Here is a 24,347-nt window from a genome sequence, read left to right as displayed (position 1 = left end):
CTGATGCTGTGGTTTGAAAACTATAGACCAGCACACCTAGTTCTCCAGCTCTTGCAGGCTACTCTATCTTGAAGGAGAAATTTGGGTTTGACATGTTTCAATTTTCTTATTTTTCATGTACTTCTCTTTGTTCTTTATGTCTACCTATCCTGACTAATGTTGAGGGAGCTTTCTTCTTTAAAGCTGGAAATTCAGAAGTAATTTCCTGAGTTGAATAGAAACTTCGTAGAAGTGTGTGTTGTGGGCTCTGTGGTAGGCGAGCTCTGTGGGGGCTGTTTGCTTGTGCATCTTTGTATCCCCAACGTTTGGCATATGTGGTATACAGGAGGGATGCTGTGGACCTCTCCTGGCTAGCTGAATGAATGAAAGGTTTCCCCTTACCAGGGAATTCATTTTTGCTCTTGGTAGATTTAGTCTACATCTAAAGTCTGAATCGGTAAAATCTAGCAATGTTAATATTGGCCTTTAGAATATAGGTAACATTTTGATGTCCGGTATATTAAAGATCCTTTCTTGCTGAGGTCATGAAGTTATATTATTATCTCCACTCTGTAGAAGTCAGTCATGATAGGTGTGAAAGGATACCCTCCTGTGCGAGACTCAGGATGACCTTCATAGGTAGCTCCCTGATGTTCTTCTTCTGCCCTTCAGATATTAGTGGCCCTCTGCCATGTGTGAGACATGTGCTGTTTACTGTAGAGAATTCAAGGATAAGTCAGACCTGGACCCTGCTCTCAAGAGCTCACTATTTAATAGGAGAAAGGAGACATGTATACATAACTACTAGGTGAGAAAAGTAATAAGATCCAGTGAGAGACAGAAAAATTGCTGAGAATTCAGAGAAGGGAAGAATTCATGGAGGAGGAAAAGGCACTCAAGGAAGAACTTGGAAGATAGAATGTGGCTATTGAAAGGTGGTAGAATGACATTCAAGTGGAGGAACTTCCTGTGTGAACAAAGGGCTGAAGGCATGCAGCACAAGTATTTATGGTAATTATGAGTGGCGAGTGTGCAATTTAAGGCTGGAAAGGAAGATTGGGACCAGGTGGAAAGCTTTGAATGTCAGGCCAAGGAGTTTGGGGGGAGCCATTTGAGCTGAAGAGTGAAATGCTCATACTACACATTATACAGTTAATCAGGCACTAGTGTGAAGGCTGCATTGGAAGGTGACATAGGAGGATGCTGCAGTCATTTAGGTGATAGGCAGTGCACACTTGACCAATGGAAGAAGTGGGGGAATGAAAGGAAGGAGAGAGATGGCAGAGATTACAGAAGAAAACTGATATGGCTTGACAAGTGATTAGAGGAAGAAGTCAAAGACCATGCGAGAATTTGAGCCTAAAGACCTGGGAGGATGGTAGAGCCGTGAACAGCAAAGAGGAATGTTGAGGGGTAGACATTCTGACTTAGTAATTTTAGATACTTTAATTTGAGATGGATGAGAAAGGAGATATTTGAGTTGGATACTTTTCCATCCACCTCCAGGTGGGGGTTGGAAATGCAAGGCTAGGTCTTAGGGGCAGATATGATCCAGGGTGGTAGATTGAGGAGTCATTTGTAAAAACTGAAGCCATGAAATTGGATGTGATTACTAAGGGAGAATGTGTAGAAAAAGTGAAGAACTGGGCTTTCTTTGGAGACATTTAAAAGAAGGGAAAGGGAAGGAAAGGTAACAAGTTAAGAGAGAACACCACATGGGTGGTTTTTATTGTGTTTGAAGGTGGGAATGCTTGTTGACTGAGTATAATGGGGGAAGAAGATACATCTTATAGAAGGCAGTGTAGTTGGGATCTAGGATCTTCCCTATTTTCTACCTCCGGTTAAGAGGTAAAGGAGAAGGGATGAGAAGTGGAGGAGTGGAAGAGAGGAAAGCTTATGTTAGAGGGCCTTTCTCTTTAGTAAGTTTGGAGAAAAGAGTATCTTCTGAAGAGTAGGTTGAAAAGTTTAGGGTAGGGAGAAGAGGGAAAAAAGTTTGTAGCCAACTCTGCAGGGAACATGGGGCCTGACTTACTGATAAATTAGAGGATTCTTGAGCAATTTGTACTTGAAAAATTACTATGTTATATGAAAATAATCAGCCTGGTTTTGTGACAGTTTCCCACAGCACCTAAGTAGGAACAAAAAGTAGATGGTGGAGTTTAGTCGTGTTGGGGGGATGGACAAGTGGAAGAAATCTTGAGTTTGTGGGTATGTCTTGATTTGCTTTGAATATTTGCTTGCTGTATTCTAATTGCTTGTCAGAATGCATAAATTATCAAATAATATATTAGTATCACACACAAGTAAAATTTTGCTAAAGATAATTCAAAAGCAGTTACAGGAGTACTTCATCAGGGAACTGCCAGAAATTCAAGCTGGATTCATAAGCAGACATGGAACAAGGGATATCATTGCTGATGTCAGATGGATCTTGGCTGAAAGCAGAGAATACCAGAAAGATGTTTTCCTGTATTGGATAACATTGCAAAGAGTGGGAATTCCAGAACACTTAATTGTGCTCATGAGGAACCTGTACATCGACCAAGAGGCAGTCATTCGAACAGAACAAAGGACTACACGTGATTTAAAGTCAAGAAAGGTGTGTGTCAGAGTTGTATTCTTTCACCAGACTTAATCTGTATGCTGAGCAAATAATCCGAGAAGCGGTACTACATGAAGAAGAACTAGGCATCAGGATTGGAGGAAAACTCATTAACAACCTGAGATATGCAGATGACACAACCTACTTGCTGGAAGTGAAGAGGACTTAAAGCCCTTACTGATGAAGATCAAAGACTACAGCCTTCAGTATGGATTATACCTCAACATAAAACAAAAATCCTCACAACTGGACCAATAGGCAACATCATGATAAATGGAGAAAATACTAAAGTTGTAAGGGATTTCACAGTCAACGCCCATGGAAGCAGCAGTCAGGAAATCAAACGACACATTACATTGGGCAAATCTGCTGCAAAAGACCTCTTTAAAATGTTAAAAACCAAAGATATCACTTTGAGGACTAAAATGCACCTGACCCAAGCCATGGTGTTTTCAATTGCCCATAAGCATGTGAAAGCTGGACAATGAATAAGGAAAACCCAAGAAGAACTGATGCCTTTGAATTATGGTGATGGCGAAGAATATTGAATATGTCATGGACTGCCCAAAGAACGAACAAATCTGTCTTGGAAGAAGTATAGCCAGAATGCTCCTTAGAAGCAAGGATGGCGAGACTTTGTCTCTAGTACTTTGGACATCTTATCAGGTGGGATCAGTCCCTGGAGAAGGACATCATGCTTGGTAAAGTAAAGGGTCACCGAAAAACAGGAAGACCCTCAATGAGGTGGATTGACACAGTGGCTGCAACAATGGGCTCCAGCATAACAGTTGTGAGGATGGCACAGGACTGGACGGTGTTTTGTTCGGTTGTACATAGGGTCGCTATGAGTCAGAGCTGACTTGATGACACATAACTGCAACAATTCTAATTGTTTGTCGTAGACTCCAGCAGTTCGTTGGCAGGGACCACTTTTTGTCCTGGGTCATTTTCCTAACCATAGTTCTGCCTGCTAAATTTGGAGCCCTGTCCTCCCACAAGAGCTGGCCGACAGTTACTCTGTAGCTGTAGAGATAATGCCTTCATAGAAACTGTAGAGATGAGTTGCATCTGTCAGGAGAAGCTGTGATTTATTGAATGTCTAACATGTACCAGGCACACACTAGGAATTAAAAAGTCAATACACAGTCAAAATCCTTGCTCTCATGGAGTTGACACTAATGGAGAAGACAAAAAAGCACATATTACAAACTCTGGTAAGTCTTAATATAGGATAAGCACAGGAGGTCTTCGCATTCTGGGGATTAAATGCATCTATTTAAATGGGAACCAAAATTTCATAGTAAAAATAGGGAAAACTTTAGAATTTTATTTAGAAAAAAAAAAAGGAACTAAAAATTTGAAAATAAATTTTAAAAAATTTAGCCTTTAATTTCAGGAATGCATTAATTCTTAGAAAGAACAAATAATGACTCAAGTGGTTTTTGCGGGGAGGTTATAATTTTTTGGACATAATAACACTTCATGTTTGACTTTCACAGCATAATCATAAAAGGAGTCGTTTTCCCAAAAGTATTTGAGGACTCCATCAATTTCCCAAGGGCCTTTCTTAATCCTTTGATATTGAAATAATTTTCTTTTGAAGTCACTATTGTGTTGCCATCCTTGTTTTTCTTGATTTTTCTCTTCTTGTTAACTGGTCTCAGGCTGCCAAGTCTTCATTTGTTGGTGACTTTGCCTCAACTCTGAGCAGGTATCTGGCATCTCTAACACGGACTTCATGAAATACTACATCCTTTGCAGGACTTGTAGTTCTACTTTGTGGTCAATTTGCATTTAATTGTGGATTTTTGACCAACCAATACATACTGACAGAGGAGCAGGGATAGTTGCTAGGTCAAACAAGGAGGGCTGAATGAGGACTAATTATTTTATGTGGTCATGTCAGTGGTGAATATTTTCCTCTTATAACAACTTGTGCTTTCCTATCCAGTCAGTGGTCACAGGGAATGAGGAACTCAATTCAGAGTGCTGGAGGAGCCTCTCACCCAGGCAACAGGGGCCAAAGAGAGTTTCCCAAAGCCAGGCAGGAAGAGTGTTCCATGCACAGAGTTAAAAAAACAGTTGCCATTAGGTCGACTGGGACTCATGGTGACCACCTGTGTGTCCGAGTAGAATTGTGCTCCATAGTGTTTTCAATGGCTGATTTTTTTGGAAGTAGATTACCAGGGCTTTCTTTTGAGGTGCCTCTTGGTGGACTTGAACCATCAACCTTTTGGTTAGCAGATGAGCACTTAACTGTTTGCACCACCCAGGGACTTGACATAGGGTTAAAAAAAAAAAACAAAAAACCTGTTGCCGTCGAGTCGATTCTGACTCATAGTGACCTTATAGGGCAGAGTGGCACCACCCCATAGGGTTTCCAAGGAGTGGCTGATGCCTTCAAACTGCTGACCCTTTAGTTAGCAGCCATAGCTCTTAACCACTGTGCCACCAGGGCTCCGGCATAGGGTTAGGTGTTTGTATATACATCAGTTACATAAGTTAGGTGGTATGTATCTTTTCATGGAAGAGGAAACTGGGTCTTTGAGAGATGAAGTGAGTTTCCCAAGGTGTCACAGCCAGTAAGTAGCAGAGCTGAGATTTAACCCAGAGTTACTTGACTCAAGTCTGTGTTCTCCTCAGCATATGCCATGCTGCTCTGCTTTTTAAAATAGGTTTGCTTTGGGGTTGGTTTTTGTTTTTTAGTATTAAAATTTTACATACTGAATGCCAAACAGCCTTAACCAGGGGATACATTACCATCCAATGATTGGCAAAATCTGCTGAGAGGAAGCGAGAAAAGAAGGGTTACTGCTCTTAGAGTATCCAGGATGGAATTTCAGGAGATCTCAGGCAGTAGAAAGTTGCCAGTGAAAACTGAAAGACCCTATTCCATCTCACTTTTCCTAGACTTAAACTCACCATTCCAGAGACGCTTATCTAATGGCTTTGAACTGAATTATTGAGGAAGGGAAGTGGAAGAGCTTTTTAAAATTTGTAGTGGTTTTCTGATATAATACTTATGGCACTGAAGTAGAATCCCATCCTACACACACTTAACTTACTCAAGGTCAGTCATACATGTGTGTACGCACACACAAAACAGTGATGGTGATTATCCTGACAGTCCATTTAGTGGAGCGAGATGAGAAAAGTGAATCCTCAGTTCTTCAGCTGGTCAGTTCCTGAGTTCATCTCGAGCATGAGCAGCTCACTAAGCTGACAGATTTAAATATACTGTGTACATTTTTTGATTTCAGCATGTCCACTAAACTCAGGCCAACTACTTTGTGTCTACACAAACCATGTCTGCTGTCCTTTTGGGACAACTGAAGGGCTTTTTAAGGGTAATTTTGACGATGGACTGTTTTTACCTCCTGCCCTCCTTTTAGAGCCTGACCCTGCATAAGGTACAAGAGCCTTGTGGCAGTGAGGCCTCATGGGTAGGAACAGTGCTGATGCTGCTTGTGCTCTTCGTAAGTTTAAAACTTTGTATTGCCTCACACAAAACAAAAGCCCCTCAGTGTGACTGTCAGGCATGGGAACGAGGGCAGACCCTGGAAAAAAGTTACCTGAGCCACAGTTTGGTGAGAGAAGCTCAGATCCAGGCCAATGCTTGGGAAGCAGCCTTTTCCTGTTTTGACCAACCAAGTCCCTGCTAATTGTTTCAGAATAATGCTTCATTATATTTTCATAAATGAATTGAAAAACTTACGCTAACTGGAGCACCTGGGAAAAATTCCCAGCTTCCCCCACCTAAATTATTACTCTTAGTTGTATATGCATCTCTGCCTGACTAGGACCATGGCCTTCTTGAATGCAGGGGCTATTTGTTATTTGTCATGTTGGCTCCAGCCTTGGACTGAGCCCACCATATAGTGATACTCAGCAGTGAGGACTCAAGTGATTGCGCGAAGGTAGCAAGCGGAGTAGGACCAGGATGTTTTGAGCTCCGTTAGATGTCCAGGGAGGAACAGCGTAATGGCGTGTTTGTTTCCTGCCCCTAGATTGGGAAGTATTGTTTACCGAACGATGACAGACAAGCACAAAATGGAGTGGAGGGTCTCCATATCCTCACCTGCCGCGTAGCAGGCAGCACGAAGCTGTTGTGCCCGCACTAATGAAGCAGTACAGGAAACGCCACTGGATAAAGTTCAGCTGTGAACCCTGGCCTCCCAACAGGGGAAAACAAGGACCCTTTGAAGAAGAAGACAGCTGGGTTTTGGTTTCAAAATCTTAACACTGCCATCACTAGACATTCATCTGTCAGTGCACAGGGGACAACATGTGGGGAACAGTTGTGTCTGGTCAGGCCAGAGAGAGAAAGAAATGGCTAATTTCCAGGGAAACTACAAACCCTCCCATGGTTGATGGTTGTGCTCAGCGTGGCCAAAAAGAATTGACTCAGTGAGGCTGAGTGTGAGAACCCAGCACTGTTTGCTGTGGGTCAGGCAGCCCTTACCACAGCAGGTGAGGATGCTGAGGCTCTGTGCCCAAGATATTTCGGTCAGTTGAACCTAGTTGTCCAACCCCAGAACTGTTTGCTAAATTATCAGAGAATCCAGCCTTCCCCAGTTCACTTCATCAAGTATTCCTAAAATGAGTCTAGCTTTTCTCTCATTTAGTTGAGGCTCTGGCTTCCTTGCAGAGAAATATTTTGTCTTGCTTTTTTTCCGTCCCTCCTGACTTTCAGTTGCTGCATTTAACCAGTGGTATTTTTCTTCTATGGTGGAAAAAAAAAAAACAATTGTAATCCTTGGTTAAATTTGTTTACTAAGTGTCCTCTAATCTGTGCAAGAGTTTTCTTCTAAGGGGGTTTCTTGTTCCTACTATAATGGCTTTTAACTCGGCTGAGGTTTATTTAACAGAATAGGAAGGGAGAAACTTATCTCCTCTCTAATCCCTCTTGAATGTTTACATTGCTCTGCCAAAGTAAATACTGAGTAAAGTGGCAGCAGTCATTTGCTCTGTAATAGTCAATATGCAGCTGCCAGAGCTGATTGAAACATATTAACATAAGTGATAATACTGTCATAGAAGTGAAAAGTTAAGTTGCTTATCAGTATATTTTGATAAGCTACTTAAATTTTACAGTAGCATATGTTGACTTCAGACAGACGGTATTGATAGCGGACTGTGCACTTTATCTGTCTCCTCTGTTGCTTTTCACTTCATTTATTACCCTTAGTGGTACAGCTGGTAATCTGTACAGGGTGCTGATTTCCCTCTCTGTCGAAGGATGTAGTAGTCATACACCATCAGAGCTCGAAATCGTGTCCAGCTCTATCAGTAATGGATGCTGTTAGCTCAGCAAGGCAGGCGTGATTAGGACGGCAAGCACTTGGCACAGCCACATTTTTCTCATGTGTATTTCATGTAGCTTTGGGAAAGTTTCTTATAGAGAACAAAGTCATTTCAATTAAGTGACAAACTTCTTGGTTTCAGCAACAATTCTATAGTACTAGTGTACGTTTGCTGTTAGTCTTTGTTTTATTTTATTTGTTCAGTACACACTGAGTACTGATGGTGTGCCAAGCTTTGTGCTTGGGAAGACGAAGCAAAGAAAGATGTGACCCTTCCTCTCAGTTTCTGCACAGTCTGTTGGGAAGACAGATGTGCCATTGAGTGCTACATCATGGGTGGAATGTTATAACAGAAGTATGCACTGACCAGGGCAGCCCAGAAAAGTGGGATTTGAGGCACATGAGCTATGGGTGGGGAAGGTTAAGAAATGGAGGATTGTCGGGAGGATGAGTAGAAATCAATTAGACTAGATTGAAAGTCAGAAGGATAAAAGGAGCAAGTGTGTGCAGGGTGGCTACAATGAGAGCAATACACATAGAGGGGAATAGAGAGAGGACAGCTAGAGAGATGGTCAGGGGCCTGATTGTGAAGAACCTCGAATGCCACTGTAAGTGTGGACTTGATCCTGTAGTGATGGGACATCACTGCAGGAATTTAATCCAGAGCGTAACTTGATTTGCATTTTAGAAAGACCATTCTAAGGGCCATACAGAGGGTGGACTACAGGGGTAAGGTCATCAGCCAGACTGTTGTTGGAGTTAAAGGGAGCGGTGAACAGGATCTGACAGAGGGCAGTGGAGACAAAGGGTTAAGAGTTCATCCTGCAGTCAGTATTGAAGGGGTGCATTATAGGTGGAACACTTGATGCAACCACATGAATGGTTTTGGGCTTGTGGGGCCTTCAGGGATACCTTGCATGCGCCAGCAGTGCAAGTGCTGTGTGTGTGGCTGTGTGTGTCCAGTCATGAGAAACTTGAAGCTTTCCTGGCAAGGGAAGGTGTGGTGGGAGATCCGGGGGGGCTATTCAGGGATGGTTCTTGATTGCAGAGTCTATTTTGAATTTCTTCTCTATCAGTCTGTTCTAGCTCTGAGGCATGGGAATAATTTATAATGGACATTGAATCGTCCCCCTTTCACAGGCATGTTTTTTTTTCATTGTTGTAATTAAATGAAGTTTACATTTCAAGTTAGTCTCCCATACAGAACTTTTTTTTTTTTTTAACATACATTGTTATGAGACCCCAACTGCTCACCCCATTCTGCGACAGCATACTCCTCCCCTCCGCCCTTGATTCCCCATGAACATTCAACCAGCTCCTAACTCTCTCTGCCTTCCCCTCTCACCTCTGGACAGAAGCCGCCCCTTTGGTCTCTTGTATCTACTTGTCTAAGAGGCACATTCTTCACAAGTACCACTTTATGTCCCACAGTCCAGTCCAATCCCTGTCTGAAGAGTTTGCCTCGGAAATTATTTTAGTTCTGGGATGATGGAGAGACCAGGGGCCATGCTTTCCGGGGCGCCTCCAGTCTTAGACCATTAAGTCTGGTCTTCTTACTAGAATTTGAGTTCTGCATCCCATCATTCTACTGCTCCATCAGGGACTCTCTGTTGTGTTCCCTGTCAGGATGTTCACTGGTGGTAGCCGGGCACCATCTAGTTCTTCTGGTCTCAGGCTGATGAAGTCTGTGGTTTATGTGGCCCATTCTGTCTCTTGGGCCAATACTTCCCTTGTGTCTTTGGTGTTTTTCGTTCTCCTTTACTCCAAGTGGTTGGGACGAATTGATGCATCTTAGATTGCTGCTTGCAAGCTTTTAAGACCCCAGACGCCACTCACCAAAGTAGGATGCAGAACATTTTCTTAATAAGGTTTTTTATGCCAATTGACATAGATGTCCTCACAGGCAATTTTTTAAAATATCATAAATAATTAGCATTTTTCCAGTCTGTGTTTCCAGCACAGTCTCTGACAGGAAGACTCTTCATGATATAGCAAAAAGCTGAAATGTACCAGTCTTGAATTAGCTCCTGGTTAAATTTTTTGACCTGCATACTAATATTTTGTGTGTTCCTTCTTCTTCCCCCAGCTATCTCCCCTGGTTCGAAGTCTTTTATAAGCTACTCAACATCTTGGCAGATTACACGACAAAAGGACAGGTATTTGCCTTTTATTCATTTTAACAAGCAAATGTTAATTTACTTTTTATAATTATAAAAGTAAAGCATGCCGTATATGTCACCAAAAAGTTTACCAAAAAGGTAATTAAGAATGTTTGAGAAATTAGAAAATAGTAGGAAGGAAAAGAAAATCACTCCTAATCTGCCCCTTAGACCCCTTCCTAAAATAAATATTGCTAGGATTTGGGGATATTTTCTTCCTTTATTTTTTCTTCAAGTTAAGTAAATAATAAATAGACCCTGTCTTAGTTATCTAGTGCTGCTATAACAGAAATACCACAAGTGGATGACTTTAACAAAGAGAAATTTATTCTTTCACAGTTTAGGAGGTTAGAAATCCAAATTTAGGGCACCAGCTCTAGGGAAAGCCTTTCTCTTTCTCTCTGTTGGTTCTGGGGAAAGGTCCCCATCAGTCTTCCTCTGGTCTAGTTGCTTCTCAGTGCAGGAACCCCAGGTCCAAAGGAGGCACTCTGCTTCTGGCACTGCCCTCTTAGTGGTATGAGGTCCCCCTATCTTTCTGCTCACTTCTCTCTTTTATATCTCAAAAGAGATTGACTCAAGATACAATCTAACCTTGTAGATTGAGTCCTGCTTTATTAACATCATAGAGGCAGGATTTACAACACACAGGAAAATCACATCAGACGACAAAATGGTGGACAATCACACAATAATGGGAATTATAGACTAGCCAGGTTGACACACATTTTTGGGGGACACAGTTCAATCCATAACAGACCCTTAGCATTCACAAAGTTAATATTTACTGTTTCTAATATTCCCAAGCAGTACCTTGAAAGTTCTTGACATATGTTGAATTAAAATTTTGCTGAGGTGCGTATTTGAATTCCTCATGTCATACTGCAGAGCTGGGGTTTGCAAGTAAGACATTTCACTGGCAAGTGACCTACCCAGCTATCCCAAGTTCCCATTTCAATAAGGCTTGGTTGTGCTTTACTTATAGTCATTTTTATCACAGTCTGAAAGTTACTTTAAAAGTTAAGCTATACCTAACTGTACTTTTGGAAGAAAACGGTATGCTAAATTATCCTTTATGGATGCCAAAGGCCAACTGAAGCTGCATTTAGACTTTTGTAGCCCATATTTTCCAGGTACCATTATAACAGAGCCACTACCCCCATGCTATTAAAAATGTTATAAGTGTTCTTCAAGACTACGTAACATTTTATCACATACCTTGATTTACTGAAGCATTTTTCTGTTGTTGGGAATTTTTATCATTTAGGCTTTTTTTTTTTTTTTGCTATTATAAGACATAAATCCATAACATCTCTGAGCATAAAGCATTTTATTCCTTTTGAATTATTTCCTAAAGAAAAAAATCCCAGATGGGACATTGTAAGGTCAACAGATAAAAGCATTTTTAAAACATTTGCTAAACTGCTTTCCAAAAGAATTGTACTGTTTTCTTAAAGGATGTCCTCTACCAGCAATGTATGAGAGTACCTGGGTCACAATACTCTCTCCAGTATCATTTATAGAATTCGTTGCTTATTTGACAGGTAAAAAGTCTCACTGTTCTGATGGCATTTCTTTGATTATTAATGAATTAAATATTTGACCATATATGTAACTTCTAACATTTCTTTTTTTGTAAATGGCCCAAATTTTTTCATCAAGTGATCCATTATTATTAAATATTAGAGAAACTTCTCCTGATGCCATTTTTTCTAAAGAGCATTAGTTCTAAGAAATGTTCTATAAAAAAAGGTACCATAGCTAAGTATTGTTGGGGGGGTGGGTGTAAAAGAGCTATATTTTATATTTGTCTCCTTAGGATTCATGTAATATAAGATCTGGGAAGTCCTGCAGTATAGTAACCTGTGTTACTTAGTGCTTCCCATCTCATTTGGTCCCAAACTCTTTTTTATCCCACAATAAATATTAATATTTCATTAAATCTTCCTAAAATGAGCCCAGCTTTCCTCTCATTTACTTGAGGCTCTGGCTTCCTTGCAAGGAAATGTTTTCTCTTCTTGCTTTTTTCCCTCCCTCCTGATTTTCAGTTGCTCCATTTAACCAGTGGTATTTTTCTTCCAGGAAAAAAAAAAAAAAAGTCATCATGGGTTGAATTTGTTTACTAAGTGTCCTCTGCACACCTAGTGTCCAGATCTTGGTTTCTAAAATTCATTCTCCGCTAAAAGGAACCAAAATTCCTTGAAGAACTGACTGATTCCAGGGCTGGGGCAGGGAAAGTATAAGATACCGGTGGTTTTTGGAACATGCTTTGGGAAATGCTGTTTTGAAGGAAAGGTGGAAAATGTGTGTATAATGGATAAATCTTTTGCTCAAGTTAGATTTACTCACTGACAAATGTATTCCAGAGGTCAGAGTAAATGGAAAGAATAACTAATAAAAATGGCTCCCTGGATCACTAAGCTCACTCTGAAAGGATGCTTAGGTAGCAGGAAATTCAAATCATAAAAGAAGTGATTTACTCGTTGATGAATGAATTAGGAAGTCACCGTGGGTCTGTTCATTGATTTCTGATTCACAGTTCACTTTAGTCAAACATTCAGGTTTTCACTCACATTTGAGAGATGTCTTTAATAAATAGAATCATATAATATGTAGACTCTTAACCATTTTAAAATCAGAGGTTGACTCACATATTTTTCCTCCATATTTAACCTCCAGTAAGTTAGAATGAAAGCAAAACAACCCAGTACTTTTTAAAAACATATTTGTGATGCAGGAAAGGCTGGGTAAGTACATCCTAAGCATAGGGGAGCCTGGATTATTATCCTGTAAATTGGGGCACCATTCCTGTGGACCTTTCGCCTCTCACTGTGTTGGAGCCAGAGATCGGTAACATATTCTGGTTGGAGTCTATTTCCCTTGAGCCCAGAACCTTTTTATTAAGTTCCTTCTGGTTAGAGGATGACAGGGGGTCTGCCTATAATTGAGTTATTGTTTGCAAGATATTGGTCATTAGATCAAAACAGGGGGCAAGAGTTTTTATTAAAAAATACAACCCCCTCCCCGAGTCCAAGTCATTGGAAGGTTGGGTAGATAGGCTTCTGTTTTGGTTGGAAGTTTACCACGATGGCCCAATGTGGGCTGTCAAGAGTCTGAGATGGATGATGAGGGTGTCTGCAGAGGTCATTGACCTACAGTTATCAGAGCCTAAATAGGATAATGTGAGCATCCACTTGAAGGGGGTACTGGAGTGGGTGGTGGGGAGGGCATCTGAGCCACAGAGCAGCCTGGCCCAGGGTGGTGGAGCCTGAATGCGATGAGGAGGGTGTTTGTGTGGTAGAGTGATGGCAGCGGCTCGGCACTGGATGTCAGAAGTCCAGTGGGATCTAGAGGACATCCACATGGGAAGGGAGACAGCAGCAGTGGCCCTCACTGGGGTGTTGGAGTCTGAGGTGGGGAGGGCATTTATGTGTGGTGATGGATGGTGTCAGCCCAGCACTAGGTTTCAGTGTCCGAGTGGGGCAGGGAGGGTATCTGGATGGGGAGGCAGGGAGGCGCAGCGATAAGAAGTTTGGTTACATACATATAAGTAAATACGTTAAGAAAATAAGGGCAAGATTTTTCACCGTCATAGAAAGTAGTTGTGTGCTATTGAGCCGATTCTGACTCATAGCGACCCTATAGGACAGAGTAGAACTGCCCCATAGGGTTTCCTAGGCTGTAATCTTTATGGGAGCAGACCGCCAGGTCTTTCTCAAATATGTAAAAGGAGGAAGTTAGAATGATTCCTATGTTGGATTGCAGTTGGAGCTATCACTGTGAACCTGTGGCTTTTAATATGTGTAGCTAGATATAGAAATAAATATAGATGAGTGTATTATGGGTCTCTGTGTATATAATCTATTCACTGAAAGAGTCTGGGATCAGCAATTACTCAAGTAGCAATGAGCACACCTAGTGTCCAGATCTTGGTTTCTAAAATCCATTCTCCACTGAAAGGAACTAAGACTCCTTGAAGAACTAGCTGATTCCAGGGCTGGAGCAGGGAAAGTATAAGATGAGCCTAGAATATCTTTTTGTGCCAAAAAGTAAAGATGTGTTCAAAACATGATGGGAACATGTCAGAAGGATACAAAAGTGAGCTTGAAGGGCCAAGGGGCTCCCACTGGTCGTATCTGGGACAATTTGAGCATCAAAACAAATAGTAGCAAAGGACTATAACCCATTGAATAAAACAGAAAACCATACATCCATACTGAAAAAAAAAAAAAAAAAAAGGAGATGGATAAATTAAAAGTTTGATGCGAGATAGGATATTTACATAGAGTGTCTCTCCACAAAATACTTATTAAATACGAAAAGCAAAAGAACCCCACAGTGGAGACATCAGATGAATTAATGAAATGATCTAAGTGAACATCATCATTAAAGGGACAGATTGACATCTGAATCAAGAGAAAACATCAGACAATCGAGAGAGACGTTCTACAAAATGGCTGGCCTAACTGACAAGGCCATACAAGTACTAAGAAAGACTGAGGGACTGTTCCAGACTGACAAAGACACGAGAGTCATGACAGCTAAAAGCAACATGTGATTCTCAACTGGATTATTTTGCTGTCAAGGACATTATTGGCACAGCTGGCAAAACTTGATAGGAATCTGAGGATTAGACTGTAATGTTGTATCAATGTTACTTTCCTGATTTTGGTAATTAATTGTAGTTACATGTAGGAAAATGTCCTTGTTTATATTTATGGATGATGGAACATACTCTCAAATCATTCGGGAAATTTTTTTTTAAAAAGTTTTTTGTACCTTTCCTACAACTATTCTGTAAGTTTGAGATTGTTCTAGAGAAAAATAACACACATACACACACACGTTTTATTTCTCTCCTCTGTGAGAAACTTGAGTGATTTGTCAGAGTTCATATTGGAGCAGGCTTGTAGTCTGGGTTCATTCTCTTTTTCCTCCCAAGTTCACTACCAAGGACAGCTGTGGTACAGCAGAGAAGACTCCGGCTTGAACACAGAAGACCTAAATTTAGATTCCAGCTCTGCAACTTACTGTCTGATTTGAGCCAAATTGCTTCAACTTTCTGAGCCTCGGTTTCCACATCTGTAAAGTAGGGTAGCTGTGAGGATAAAACAGATATCAAATGGGTACAAATGTAAGCATACTGCTAGTCTATTAGCACAGAGAATTCCATAGGATGGGAGAAATGGTTTTTGGATAATTCTGTGAGCATTGTTCTTTTGAGCATTTTCAAAGGTGAATCCATTTTCAACCAAATAATTTGTACTGCTTTGTATGTCATTCTTGTGGCTCAATTTTACTAATTAAAATGCACAGCCACCATCGTATATTGCATGCTGCTGTATGTAGTTCATTTCTAACTTTCTGTAATTGGAGGCTGCTGTGTGTATCCAGTGAACACTCACTAAAATTAATGGAAGGTAATGATGAAGACAAGATCTATAGTGTCATCGTTATTTCTCACAACCACCCGCCCTCCTTAAGCTAGGGTTGTTTGCATTTAAAAGTTGTTGCTATGGAGTTGAGGAGCTGAGAGCTTATGGTATATGATACATAAAAGGCGGTCATGGTAGGTGTCTCACTGAGTAGAAAATGTCAAACGTAGCGTGGGAGGATCAGTTTAGCTCTTATGTTTGAGCCATAAGCAGTGTCTTTTGTCTAACCCTACTTGAGAATCAAACCTATTTCTGTACTGGGGCCAGCATCTCTCCAGCTCCTTTAGTCATGAGGGCCCCCAGCTCACTCTGGGCTCAAACCTCCCTGCAGGTCCCTGACTATAAAGGCTCTGCCTTGCTTAGACCTTTTATTTCTTTCAGGAGAGTCAGTGGAATGAACTTCTTGAAACTCTGCACAAACTTCCCATCCCTGACCCCGGAGTGTCTGTTCATCTCAGCGTGGTAAGTGGGCAGAATACTAACACTCACTGAAACCACTTCATTATTAACAGTAAGAGGGGGTTAGCCAAACAGGATGGTATTTTGTTGTCTGCACCTCTCTCACCTCTATCCCTGAATACTCTGAGACGTCTGGGCTCAAGGCAGGCCAGCAAGTTGAATTTCTTCTTTCTCTGGGATTCCATGAGGAACAGGTCCCAAACATCTCAGCCTCCTCTTGTCCTCTACTATATGTGCTCTTCTATATACATAGATATATTTGCAGCACATACAAATACTAATGTAGAAATATCTTCTGCCAAACCTGTGTATGCTCATGGGTGTACTCCCATACACCATCCCACACCTGTTCAGCTTATATATCTACCTATGTATTCACTTATAAATTATTGTTTGTTATTACTGTTATTGCAGGATTGTGTATGTAATAGTATTTACCATTGTTTCCTTTTACTCTTGGGTTCCTCCCAGTGTCTTACTTTGCCTTGGTCATGTTGTGCTGACATCCCCCTTATTGTGTATTGCTTTTCCCTTCACCCAAAATAATACATGTCTACTGTCTAGTTAGTGATTTTCCCTCCATCCGCCTTCCACCCCTGGTAACTATCAAAGAATGTTTCTTTTTGTATGTAAACCTTTTCTTGACTTTTTATAATAGTGGTCTCAGACAATATTTGTCCTTTGGGATTGACTTACTTCACTCAGCATGATGTCTTCTAGGTTCATCCATGTTGTGAGATGTTTCGCAGATTCATCGTTATTCTTTAACGTTGCATAGTATTCCACTGTGTGTATGTGCCATAGTTTGTTTATCCATTCATGCATAGATGGGCACTTAGATTGTTTCCAATTTTTTGCTATTATGAATAACGCTGTGATGAACATGGGTGTGCATGTATCTATTCGTGTCACAGCTCTTATATCTCTAGGATATGTACTTAAGAGTGGGATTGCTGGATCAGAAAGTGTCTCTTTTTGAGGAAGCGCCATACCGTTTTCCACAGTGTTTGGCATTTTACAATCCCACCAGCAGTGTGTGAGTTCCAATTTCCCCACACCCTCACCAGCATTTGTTTTTGTTTTTTTTTAATCAGTCATTATTGCCAGGGGTGAGATAGTATCTCATTGTTCTTTTGATTTGCATCTCTCTAATGGCTAATGAGTGCAAGCACCTCTTCAGGTATTTGTTGGTCATCCGAATATCTTCTTTGGTGAAGTGTCTGTTTATGTCCTTTGCCTACTTTTTAATTTGATTGTTTGTCTTTTTGTTGTTGAGGTGTTGAAATTTTCTATAAATTTTAGAGATTAATCCTTTGTCAGATATGTCATTGCCAAAACATTCTTCCCAATCTGTAGCTTTTCTTTTCACTCTTTTGGAGAAGTCCTTTGATGTGCATAAGTGTTTAATTTTTAAGAGGTCCTAGTCGTCTAGTTTCTCTTATTCCTGTTGGTGCATTATTAGTTATGTTGCCAAGTATGTATTTATAATGTTCAAAACAGATCTACAAAATAGATATTCACATTCCCATTTCATAGATGAGAAAATAAAGGTTTAGAGAGGAAAATATACAGGCCCACCATAGTCTCACGGTTAATAAGTGAAAAGATACGGGTTTTCAAAGCCAGGCCTAACATCAAAGCCTATGTTCTTTCCACTATGCCATGTGTGTTAAAAAAAAAAAAAAGAAAGAAACAGATTTTTGCCCATTTTAACAGAGCATAGCAAGGAAAGGGACCTTGTTCCTAAACAGAAACTCTCTTAAGGGAGGTTGTCTGGAAAAGATGAACAAATGAGCTTTAAATCTGCATCAGTTTTGCTGTAAGCTAAACAACTCTGTCTTTGTCTCTATCCTTTTTACTAAGCAGTTTGATCTCACCGCTTCAGTATGTAATGACATCCGACAGGTAGTGGTGGAGTAGCCTGGCTGGGTCACCAGCTGCTGGGGAGGTGCTCCCTCGAATGGCCGCACAAGCAGAGTGCCTGCCAGGCCTCAAGGACAAGCCATCTCGGGGGCCAGAGGACTGTTGGGGTGGTGCAGCTGTTTCATGCCAGTGGTTTCTAGGAATGTTTCTGACCTCCCCTGGTCCCCAGCATTTCATGGGCGATGGAGCAAGACAGAATCTCAAAGGACAGCCTGGGAATTACTTGGTTTTGGAATTAAGTTGGCTCGCTCTTTACAATCCATTGGATCTGTAAAGGCAGATGTTTTTTCTTTCCTGTTCACTGGGAATTCCACTTTCTATGTTTTATTTCTGATTTTGAAGGACTAGTCTCATCTAGATTATGAATCCTGAAATGTTGATAAAATGACAGTCCTGGACTTTTTATCTTTAGTCACTTTCTACAAGAGAATATTTCTGTATGTCTGATATAGATGTTGAGAAAAATAGAAATATAAACTAGCAGTTGAGAGCAATGCTAAAATTTTATATTAAAATACCATTTATTGAATGCTAGACCCTTCAAATATATAACACTTATTCTTAACAACAGTTTTGAAGTAGGTGTAATACTGATTTCCATTTACAGATTAAAAAACTGAAGTTCTGGGCTGAGTGAAGTTGCCTAAGATCACAGAGCCATTAAATAGCTGACTCTGGTCCATGTTCTTTCTCCCTCATTGTGCAAAACCATTACTTTGTGACTGCATCACTGTGGGGAGATCCCTTACTGAACAATTCCTGGGACTCTGTTCTAGCCATTTGATGGAGCAGGTGGTATCTCATAGAGTCAAATCGAACCTTGTATTTTACTTTTCCTATTTTAATCCTCATTGTTAAATTGAATTGTTAGCTAGTTTCCATGCCTACATAATCTCTGTTGTAATACTTTTTAGGTAATATTTTGGCATAGACAGACAGATTTTGGAATAATGCTTTACAGAGGGTTTTTTAAATGTTATCTTTTGCTTTTTTCTGCTTTTTATTATTTAGTTTATTATTTTAATTCAAGTGACTTTAGCTGTCATTTGCATGTAGGCAGCATAGATATAACAGTCTGTTGTCGTGGAGAGAGTATAGCTCTGTAGTTGTATAGATCTTATTTCAGTCCCAGTTTTGCCATCTCCTGGCTCTTCAACCTTAGACAAGTAACTTTACTTCTCTGAGCCTTACTTTTCCCATTTGTGATAAAGAGATAGTATTTATCTCAAAATTTGTTATGGAAATGAGAAATAATATTTGTGAAGTGACTGGCATAAAGCCAGACATGTAGCAGGTATTCAATAAATATCTACTGAGTATTAGACAAGTAGCTCATACTATTATTGTTGTTGTCGTTATTTATAGTTGTCCCCAGTGCCTTTCATTTCAAGAAGCCCATACAACTCATTCTACTAGAGACCTACTTTGCAATTATCCAAGAATAAGGACAGAGTTGGGTGTTGGGGGGCTTCTTGAAATGTGACTTGGAGGTCCAGGTTTGAACTTAGGCCATGGCTAAGCTGACCTTCTCTGCATGCGACCTTCCCTGGCCTTTGCACAATTCCATCTTTAGTTGGCCAGCACCAGGCTTTTTTCATTCCTGCTTGCCATTGTCCTCTGAGTCTTTAAGCAGCAGAGGAGGTGTCATCAGTTCAGCCTGTTGTCATTTAACTCAGGGACACATACTTGTTAGATACATAGAGATGCCTCATTGAAAGTTCTTTGAACAGGTCAATTTTTCAACTCCACTGAGTCTCCAACTCCCTTCGTTGGAGATTCTATTGGAAGCCAGGAGGCTTATTTGCAGCACATGCGTGGTGGGCAGAGTTTCTCCACTGTTAGCCATCCGTAGTGCTCTCTGAGCAGCAGTCCTTCAGCTGGAGCTGTCCTTAACATCACTTGGGCCTTTGTGGCTGATTTTAGCTGAAGCCTGTGGATGGATGTAATCTCAGATGCTGAAATGAAGTGGCGGGTTTGGTTGGTAAAGACCATTGCTAAATGAACCTAGTGATGTTTCGTCCCTAGAGTCCACTTACCTCATTGAACAATAAATTACGAAGCCTGCAGGTTTCATGTGTTCAGAAGCCTGCAAACGTTTTATGGAAATTTAGCCTTTAACTTCTTTTGAGCTCTTCATTTATATCTCCCAAAGAAGTTCATCTGTTATAGAAAAGAACTCCATCTATCCAAACTGATGATTTAATGCATCCGGCTTTAACCAAACTTTATGCAAAGAAAACATTCCATGGGCATTTCCTATGTGTGAAACTAATGTTTCCTCATCTAAGTAAGGAAATAGCTTCAGATCATTTTATCAGAATTCTGAGTAATGTGCTCATTGAACATTTTTGCAAAAAAAATAAATAGCTTTTTCTTTTGTTTTCCAGCATTCTTATTTTACTGTGCCTGATACCAGGGAACTTCCCAGCATACCTGAGAATGTGAGTACTTTGGGGGAGAAAAAGTTAAATTTTTGTTCTTCTTTCTTTCTTCTTTTTTTAAAAAATTAAATAAAAGGATTTATTTGTCCATTATAAAAATAGTGCATTAAAATTAGAAAATATATGAAAAGTATAGAAAAATATAAAGACAAGGAGAGACGATTATTCATATTTCTCAAGGTGATCACTTAATAACATTTTAATACCTCCTTCCAGCCTTTTTAGAATGTATTTTTTACATAGGTGTAATCACCTATTATAAAAGCATTTCCTATTTTCATTCATAAGAATTATTTACACTGACTGCACAATATTCTGTTTGTTGTATAATTTACTTAGCCATTCCCTCACTGTTGTACATTTGTTTCTTGTTTTTGCTGTTGTAAAATAAGTATTTCTGTATAAAGAATTTTCCATAAAAGAATTGAAATGGATATTATTTAGAAATTAATGACAAGCAGGAAAAAACTAAGGAATATGGCCAAAACCACACTTAGGGGAAAATTCATAGCTTTGAATGCTTTTATTATAAATAAAAAATATGGAAAATAATGAACTTGACTTTCAATTCAAGAAACTAGAAAAATAATGACAACAACAAAAAAGCCAAGACTAGAAAAAGAAATTACAATTTAATTAATTATAAAATGGTAAAATTAGTAGTTAATGTTTACATTTTAATTCACATGTTGAGTCGGGTAGTAGATTATGATTACATTTAGTTTCTTGTACAAGTTTTTGTCACATATGAGTTCCTGGACTTCATGTCTTCCTCTTTTTTGATTTTCCTCTGTCATTTTGGAAAAACATTCTTCAGTAGTTTTCTGAGAAAGTGCACATTGTAGACAACCTTTTCAGACCTTGCGTGACTGAAAATGACTTTATTCTGTTCTTATAATTAATTGATAGTTTGACTGGGTTTGGAATTCTTAGTTGGATGTCATCTTTACCTTCACAACTTTGAAGACATCACTCCCTTGATTTCTAGTATTCCTGTTGCAACTGAGAAGTCGTAGCCATTTTGATCCCTGATTCTTTTAGGATTCTTTATTTGTCCCTAGAATGCTGAAATTAGGAGCCCTGGTGGTGCAATGGTTAAGTGTTTGGCTGCTTACTGAAAGGTCAGCAGTTTGAACCCAGCAGGCTTTCTGTGGGAGAAAGATGTAGTAGTCTGCTCCTGTAAAGATTACAGCCTCAGAAACCCTGTGGGGCAGTTCTACTCTGTCCTATAGGGTCACTACGAGTTGGAATCAACTCGTGGCAGTGGGTTTGGTTTTTCCGATCTGGATGCTGAAATTACGCAACAGTGTGCATTGCTATGGGTTCGTTTTCATCTATTGTGCTGGGCACTTGTGCCCATTCAGTGTGGAAACTCATGTCCTTTGTTGCTGGGAAATTTTCTCACATTATTTCTTTGAAAAAAATCGTGTTTGTGTTATCTTTCTTTTTCTGGGACCTCTATGGTAGGACATTGATCTTCTAATTTTCTTATCTTTTCTGTCGTTTTCCATCTCTCTTTTTTAGCCTTCTTTTTACTTTATTCAGTTGATCTTTCCACCCTTCTTTTGAATTTCTTATTTCTGCTATCATACTATTAATATCCAAGTGCTTTTTGTTGTTGTTCAGTAAATTTTTCCTTTTTTAATGACATAATATTCTTGTTTTGTAGGTCGAATATTTCTCTCATTTCTGAGACTACTATTTATAGTTTTTAAAAATTGGTCTTCTCCTTGCATTGTCTTTTTCTTGAATGTTCCTCTCTCCTGTTTATTTGTTTTGCTTTTTGTCTTTGTTGGTAGAGGCTTTCCTCAAATGGCTGCCCAGTCACATTTAAGAATGGAGCACTAAAAAGCTAATTGGAAGCTCTGTGTTCATGAATGGGGCTTGCCACCTGGTGGGCTTTATTGAAGATGATGGTTGATTGGAGGGGACTCTCAAATATTGGTATCAGAATCTTTTCTTTTGAACTCAGGGGTGAATCTTCTAGTCTCTTGCCTGGAAAGTGTAAGTTTTATTACCAGTGTTCTGGGAGCTGAGTGTGAGGAGGGAAGGGTTATGGGTATCACGAGTTTCAACATTTAGTATGTATACTTTAGTGCTCCCTGTTTTTGATTTAATGGTTTATCCCCCATCTTCAGCTACACTTGACCCAAGCTTTTCTGGTTCAGTTCCCCTTGAAAGTAAACATTCATTCTTCTAGAGAGGTATGGGAAAGCCAGTTGACTAGTTGGGTGAGCTGGGGGTGGAGAATCTTGGGATTGAATCACTCTTATTTTTATTTACACCTTTCTTTCTAGCCTTCAGAGGTTCTGGGTGTCTCCAATTCCTGAGCCGTTTTAGAATTCTGTGGTGTGAATGGAGCCCTGATGGCACAGTAGTTAAGAGCTTGGCTGCTAACCAAAATACTGGTAGTTCGAATCCACCAGCCACTCCTTAGAAACCCTATGGGGCAGTTCTACTCTGTCCTATAGGGTCACTATGAGTCGGAGTCAACTCGACAGCAACAGGTTTGGTTTCGTTGGTGTGTGAATAGGACTTGATGTTTATTGCCCCGTCTACCCACCCCAGCCTTAGGTTTCAGCCTCCTCTGGACCGTCAAGTCAGTTACCTTTGGTTTCTCAACCTCAGCACTGTTGGCAGCTCGGGTTGGATAATTCTTGCTGTGCGGGATTGTCCTGTACATTATAGGATATTTAGCAGCACCCCAGCCTCTACCCACTAGATGCCTGTAGCACCCCCTGCTCCAGCACCCCCCCTACCCAGTGCCCCCGAAGCTGTGACAACCAGAACATCTCCAGACATTGCCAGTGTCCACTGGGCGGGGGACGGTGTCCAAATGGCTTCAGGTTAAGAACCTCTCATGAATTCTCTTTTGGGGCAGGTTATCAGGAGAGAGAAAAGATAAATATATATGTTTAACTTAGCTTATTTTACTAGAAATCCCCACAGTGTTCTAGCTATGATTTCCCTATTAATAGACATTTAGATTGTTTCTATTTTTTTTTTTCTATTATAAATACTGTTATAATAAAAATTATTGCCTGGTTAGGTTCACTTTTTTTTCAGGGACTGAGAATTCCTTTAGAACTTAAATTTAAGATACCTGAAAGTTCAAATAATTTCTAAATTTCCAAAACCACAATTATTGAGATTAGAAATCCTTTTTAAAAATTGCCTTCTTGGCAGCCCCACCTCCAATTCCTGTCCGTTTTATATGCTACCTCTACTCCTCCCACCATTTAAAACATCTACATTCTGTCTGCTGATTTTGCCATTAATGAACTAATTCTCTGTGTATGACCTATTGTCCCCTAAATCCTCCTTTGCAAACCAATAGAAGGCTAGCCTTGTTTGTTTCTAAGCAGGAATAATAATAACAATCTGCCAGACTCCTTACCCATGATTTCATTTTAATCCCTATAGCTAGTCTGCGAAAGGTAGACAGGAGCCCTGTTTTACACGTAAGGAACCTAGAGCTCACAGACCTGAGGTTACTCACTCGAGGTCTGCTCCTAAGTGGGGTGTAGCAACCCTGATTTGTAAGGAACCATAGTATTTTGTTTCTGCAATACCTCTCTGCCTCCCTAGAGTTGACTTTTTATATTCATGAGGAGAAAAATTATTTTTTCTATCTCAAATACGAAATGAAGCAGGAAAGCCTTTCCTCTAAGGAGAATTTGAACTTTGTAGGACCAATTTGTGTGATTTTTGACATAGAATCACTATTGAGCTCTAGCCACGTTGAAATTTGCATTCTAATCTCTTGGTGATTTTTCAAGGATTAATTTAAAATGACTAAATTGCTGCATTGCAAATTGAAACAAGCAACAACCATGGGGTTGTTAATATGATATAGTTTGCTGTAGTGGAAAGAACATGAATTTTGGAGACAGCCAGACACTGGACTCTACCACTATGGGACCTTATGCTAGTTACTTACACTCTCTGAGCCTCAGTGTTCTTATCTGATAAAGAAAAAAATCTGAGGAACAAATGAAATATTAAATGTAAAGTTCCAAATACAGTGCCTGTTCCAGTATAGATGCTGC

At 40.0% G+C, this 24,347-nt stretch overlaps 1 protein-coding gene across 1 annotated transcript in view; it reads left to right on the top strand.

Moving 5' to 3' along the window:
• The window catches only part of DENND1A (DENN domain containing 1A), a 545,605-nt gene that overhangs the window by 232,061 nt on the left and 289,197 nt on the right, over positions 1 to 24,347 (top strand). Inside the window, exons 4-6 of the mRNA XM_004375649.1 lie at positions 9,971 to 10,040; positions 15,857 to 15,937; positions 20,245 to 20,298. Coding sequence (XP_004375706.1) covers positions 9,971 to 10,040; positions 15,857 to 15,937; positions 20,245 to 20,298 — 205 coding nt within the window. The remainder of the gene's footprint in view (positions 1 to 9,970; positions 10,041 to 15,856; positions 15,938 to 20,244; positions 20,299 to 24,347) is intronic.

This window comes from Trichechus manatus, unplaced genomic scaffold (genome assembly GCF_000243295.1).
Source record: "Trichechus manatus latirostris isolate Lorelei unplaced genomic scaffold, TriManLat1.0 scaffold00038, whole genome shotgun sequence".
NCBI classification, from domain to species: domain Eukaryota; kingdom Metazoa; phylum Chordata; class Mammalia; order Sirenia; family Trichechidae; genus Trichechus; species Trichechus manatus.
Note: the sequence above shows the minus strand (reverse complement) of the source record. Positions and strands in the feature narration are given on the sequence as shown.